At 41.9% G+C, this 6,363-nt stretch overlaps 1 protein-coding gene across 1 annotated transcript; it reads right to left on the reverse strand.

Moving 5' to 3' along the window:
- Positions 1-1,781: 1,781 nt before the first annotated feature.
- Positions 1,782-3,106, reverse strand: LOC307257529 (galactose-3-O-sulfotransferase 3-like; the record flags this gene model as incomplete). Its single annotated transcript, XM_080036791.1, has 2 exons — positions 1,782-2,916; positions 3,024-3,106. 2 exons carry the CDS (start codon positions 3,104-3,106, stop codon positions 1,782-1,784), a joined length of 1,218 nt encoding a protein of 405 aa, XP_079892917.1.
- Positions 3,107-6,363: the final 3,257 nt, after the last annotated feature.

Here is a 6,363-nt window from a genome sequence, read left to right on the forward strand (position 1 = left end):
TCCTCAATGTAGGCTTTATGACTTTCCCAATATGCTTAGAGCTGTACATATTGTTATTTAAAGGTGCTATGAGGAAATTTCAGGTTGTGTTAATTCTAACGCCCCCCTTTGGACAAAAGCAGTAGTGTTTTTACCACGTTGTTCCTGGGTGAGCGTATACCCATGACAAAGGCATTAAGAAAAACTATATACAAAATAGCATTATTTGCACTGATGGTCTCGTTTGTTGTTACATGTAATCTATGATCATCAAGGCAAGGCAAGGCAAGGCAAGGCAAGTTTATTTATATAGCACATTTCAAACACAAGGCCACTCAAAGTGCTTTACAGAGGCAAGATTAAAATACATAAAACACATTAGAAGACATTTAAAAGCGAAAGAAAAGAAGTAAAACATTTAAATTAAATTAAAAGTACAGGTTAAAATGGAAACAGAAAAGTCTTCAAACTCGATTTAAAAGAACTGAGGGTTGCAGCAGACCTCAAGTTTTCTGGGAGTTTGTTCCAGATATTTGGTGCATAAAAACTAAAAGCTGCTTCTCCTCGTTTAGTCCTAACTTTTGGGACTGTAAGTAGACCTGTCCCAGACGACCTAAGGGCTCTGGACGGTTCATAACGTATCAGCAGATCAGTAATGTATTTTGGCGCTAAACCATTTAGTGCTTTATAAACCAACATCAGTATTTTGAAATCAATTCTTTGAATTACAGGAAGCCAGTGTAAAGACCTCAGAACTGGGGTAATGTGATCCACTTTTTTGGTCCTAGTGAGGACTCGAGCAGCAGCGTTCTGAATTAGCTGAAGCTGTCTGATAGATTTTTTTGGAAGGCCAGCAAGGACACTGTTACAGTAGTCAAGTCTACTAAAGATAAATGCATGGACAAGTTTTTCTAAATCTTGCTGAGACATAAGTCCTTTAATTCTTGATATCTTTTTAAGGTGGTAGTATGCTGATTTATTAATTGATTTTATGTGTTTCTTGAAATTCAAGTCGGAGTCCATCAGAGGATAGATGAGAGTTTCAGAAATATTTAAAAAGTTCCTCGCAGCACCTTTAAATAGCAAAGAGTTCCAGAGATAGGGACTGAAGAAGCAGATAAAAAACTGTGACAGACAACAGCAGACTGGTGGCGCCATCTGGTGTTTGCATATGACCCTTACATAATGTGACCAGTCAAAATGTCTCATAAAATATATATATTTTTAAATTCTACCACATGTACAAGACATATAGAGGATGAAAATGCAGTTCATCCTTCAACCAATTTAAACATACTATCTTGAATCTACCAAACTCCAACTGTAACTGTTTTAATTAGGCTATAGTGTACTTACCAATTTTATTCTATTTCCAGCCACTCTACAACTCTGTCTTGTTGTGTATTTGTATTGTAGTTTGTGTTTGTGTTGTTGTTTTTCATTGTAAATGAAGGTCACCCCTCAATGATATCTCCAGTATAAATAAAGGTTAAATAAATCTTAGTGTTGGCAAATACCACAACAAAACAACAACATTTGAAAAATACTAGGATTAAAAATTATTTATAAAAAGTACTAAGTTTAAGTGAAAACATTTAGTTGATACAAAGCATCAGAGAGAGGGAGGGAGAGAGAGAGGGAGGGAGAGAGAGAGGTGGAGGGAGAGAGGGAGGGAGGGAGAGAAAGAGAGAGATGGAGGGAGAGAGAGAGAGAGAGAGAGAGCTATTTCTGGAATGCTGCTACTAAGATTTGTGTTTCCAATTCTGTTCGTGGAGGGCACCACATGCCACCTTTAGCGTCTCTTACGAGGTTGTCCGATGCTGGTGGGTGCGACGGTAGCGCTGCGACTGTGAGCTCAGCAGAACCTTGGTGTACTGGGGCGCGGGCATGACGAGCTTCAGGCACCGCTCCTGCTCCTGGCGCGATAAGCTTTGGCTGACATTGTGTGGGAGATCGTAGCCCAAAATGTCCACTTTCCCCTTGGGTTGCCAGGGACGGAGATCCATGTTTTTGATCTGCCCGGCCAAGCGGAGGAGTGGCGTTTGCGTGCCGAAACAGCTTCTCATCAGCCTCTCCTGGGCTTGCTGTAGGTGTAGCAGCTCCCTGGCCACGCAGGCTGGACCGAGGGCAGACAGCTGGCGCCACAGCGAGGCGTTGAAGTGGTCGTAGAGTCGCGCGTCCAAGGAATTCCAGGCCCGGATCTTTTCTGGAAGTCCCGGCGTGAGGCTGCGTTTGGAGCCGGACTTGCGCATGTTGAGCTTGACGTACAGAATGTCCTCAAGGTCCCATGACAGGAGATGACGGAGGAGAATCAGCGACTCGTCAAAGTGCTCCGAAATCATCACCAGGGAGAAGATGTTCTCCACCCGGGCCACAGACTCCAGTGCGTACTCCACGTCCGTTGCGGGGCGATCCTTGTCCCCGCCCAGGTCAAAGGTCAGGGTGTTGCGTGCGAACGTGGAGTCCTTCTCGTTCGCTCGGTAGTAGCGCTCGGGCTCCTCCAGGAAGGCTTCCAGGGAGCGATTGGGGACTCTGTTGAAGCTGTGACACTCAGTGAAGTAACCAAACGCGGATTCAAACATGGAGGCCGGTTCTCGGAGGATGGTGATGTATTTGGTGTCGCTGGGCATAATGCGCCGCAGCTCCGTCTCATTGAAGCGCATGTGGTTGGCGATAATGTTGGCTGGGAGCGTGTGCTCGTGGACAAAGTGGGAGTTGAAGGTGCGCGGGTAGCAGAACCTGCTTTTGCAGGAAACCGCGGGCAGCGCCACCGTCAGGTTGTTGCTTTCTGCGAAGCGGAAGATAATGTTCTGCATGGTGCTGCTGGCCGTTTTGTGGGTCTTGATGAAGGCCACATTAGTGTGCTTGGGTTTCAGGCCCGGGGCCGGATGGGAACGGAGCGAGGGACAGCCGATGTCCTTGAAGGCCTGCATGCTCCTGGGGGGGAGAAAAGGAAAAGTGCAATGTTGAGGTATTTTAAGGGACATGTGTTTTAGTGTGTGTGTCTGTGTGTTTGCATACGTGTGGGGGCCACTGGAACTCACCAGTTCCAGTGGCCCCCTTGGTGCAGCAGGAGACAGACAGAGCTGATGGCAACGATTAATAGGAACATCTTCTTCAGCGACATTCTCTCTCTGAATGCCTGTGGGAAAAGATATAACAAGAAAATAAAAGAAACTAAAAGATAAGATACGAAACGATAAGAAACGTTTCTGTTTCCATTTTAACCTGCACTTTTATTGTATTTAAATGTTCTACTTTTATTCATTAGCTTTTAAGCTTCCTCTCGTGTTAGGGTCGCCACCGACCCCTTTTGGATTTCAAATGCATAAAATAACCACTTACATTTTGTTTATTGCATCAAGATTTCTTGACTTTGTCAGGAACCTCGATTTCAACAAAATAAAAAAAATTAAAAATTGTTCACTTAATTATAAAATGCTCTGGTGGAAATTATAACACTGGTGGTGTTAGGGTCGTTTTCGACCCGGTTATAGAATAAGATGTAAAAAACAATAACTAGAGCCAAAACTGAAATCATAAGTGCACTGTCAGCCAACAAAATGACAGTCAGCTCCTCTCCCAATCATGTGAGCTCTGGGGGGGTTCTCATTTTGACTTGTTTTGCCCTTATACCTGCATACAAGCGAAACAAACAGACGGGCATATCCAGACATGTGAGGTCAATTCAGTATAGAGTTAGTGACTTGCAGAGTGCACATCTCCTATTTGCAGTATTCAAAAATGAGGAGATATACAGTGAGCCAAGTTCTGGATCATGTTTTTGGTGAAAATGGCCACTTGTTTCTCAAAATAAGAGGTGTCAGGTCTGCCGAAGCACTACGGACAGAAAGATAAAAGTATAGTGCTTTACCTGCAAGAAATATCTCTGCAAAGAACACTGAAAGTGTTGCTCTTTGCCACACATCTGTACACACAACCAAACATATGCACACAGAGACTTTTACTAGTTTTGGAACTAGTAATTGATTTCGATTGGTTTGATTTGTTGATTGGTTGTTGTTTATTTGACCTTACAAATCTATATTTTGTGTTGTGACTTGTTCTGGTTTTCATTGTGTGTTCGTATAATGCTGAAATAAAAGTTGTTTTGCTGTTTTCTGAAATAAATATATATGGGTCGTAATTGACCAGTAACACCATAGATGTTAAAAAGGTCAATGATATTAATATGAAAAAATAAATAAAACAAATTTAGTTAAGAAATGTGTTCTCATACCCCTCAGTAATAATCAGGTAACACAACAACCAAATATTTATTTATATGATTCTCTTAAGGTTCATTTTACAATTTTTTTTATTGAAATTGAGGCGCATACTGACAAAAAAAAGGCCCAGCCTCCTACACCAAAAATATTAAAAACAATATTTCATGGATAAGGAAGCCTAACAAGGTAACCAAGAGATGAGAAACAAACTGGATGATAGATAATTGTTGTTAGTGTTTTTTACAGCTGATTTCAGACTCGGGTCGAAACCGACCCGCTAACACCATGGATGGTAGCAGAAAGTTAACACTTATTTATTTTTATTTAACTTTTATTTATCCTCGAGAGACCAACACAGGAGGAAGCTTAAATGTTTTATTTCTATTCATTCGTTTTTCTAATGTGTATTTTAATCTTGCCCCTGTAAAGCACTTTGAGTGGCCTTGTGTCTGAATTGTGCTATAGAAATAAACTTGCCTTGCCTTGCCATCAGAGGGAGAAGGTACTGACACACACACACACACACACACACACACACACACACACACACACACACACACACACACACACACACGTTGCCTCCTCAGCCCCACCCACCTTCTCACCTGTTTACCACGAACTAATCAACCACACACTACTTTAGGCTAACGTGTGTGGCTAAAATAGTGTGTGGTTCATTAGTCAACACCCCGCCCTCCCATTGAATGCAGAAATATCCCTAATGTTGTAGTACCAGTACATCTAGATGCCTTTTGAACTCGCAATTACGCCTAATATAACCCACTAAAGGAATGTTTTGGGTGAGTGATTGTCGTCTTATTCCAAACGCAGTCCAGATGACTTTGTGATTTTGTGCTATGTAAATAAAACTGACTCGATGGATGCACACATCATTTTCTTTCACTTATTTCATCAGTATTTTATCAGTCTGGAAACATGGATCACACATCGACCAAACGTTTACAGTTTTTGCCTAATGCTTAAAGGCCTACTTCACCGGTGGGAATATGAAGGTGTATTGAATTCTGAGATCCTATGTAGTATAAATGTGCAAAAAATATTGAAAAAAATTGAAATTGGCTAGGATGAACCAATTACATTTTTTTTGCACATTTATACTACGTAGGATCTCAGAATTCAATACACCTTCATATTCCCATCGGTGAAGTAAGCCTTTAAACACTAATAGTGGTTGCTATGCCCAAAGCATCACAACCTCTAACTTTTGTAACCATGCCCTAAACACAAGCACCAACCCCACAAACACAAAATATGCTTTGCACTGTGTTTGAAATTCTCCAACACACTATTTGCAAAACACTACACACAGTTTTTTTTACATAAGACACATTGGTCAAAAATGAAATCTCCTGCAATCATTGGGAAAACACATCTAAATACAAAACACAACTAAAATTGGAAAAGCACACAGACTCACACACATGAAATATACAAAATAAAACTAATATAATACCAGTCAGTGTGAGCCTTAGCATTACAAATAGACCTCAGGTGAGCTCAGCTTCTTTGTGAGACAGTAAGAGTCAGGGGAAGAGGACAAGAGAGAGCGGCAGGAGGACGAGGACAAAGGAGACAACAGACGGAGACAGGGTCACTATAGGGGACCATGTTATAGATCATGGCCTATCAATATGGTTGCAATATAGGAGCCTGGGCAGAGAGTCCAGCCCAACTACACAATAGCTCCATAATTAGGTCATTTAGACTGGATATCAGGAATATTTACACACACACACACACACACACACACACACACACACACACACACACACACACACACACACACACACACACACACACACACACACACACACACACACACACACACACACACTGACACACTGACACACTGACACACTGCCTTCTCAGCCCCACCCACCTTCTCACCATGGACTAATCAACCACACACTACTTTAGGCTAACGTGTGTGACTAAAATAGTGCGTGGTCAATTAATTAGTCAACACCCTGCCCTCTCATTGTTGCAGAAATATCCCTAATGTTGTAGTACCAGTACATCTAGATGCCTTTTGAACTCGCAATTACGCCTAATATAACCCACTAAAGGAATGTTTTGGGTGAGTGATTGTCGTCTTATTCCAAACGCAGTCCAGATGACTTTGTGATTTTGTGCT

This window comes from Ammodytes marinus (genome assembly GCF_949987685.1).
Source record: "Ammodytes marinus genome assembly, chromosome: 11".
NCBI classification, from domain to species: domain Eukaryota; kingdom Metazoa; phylum Chordata; class Actinopteri; order Uranoscopiformes; family Ammodytidae; genus Ammodytes; species Ammodytes marinus.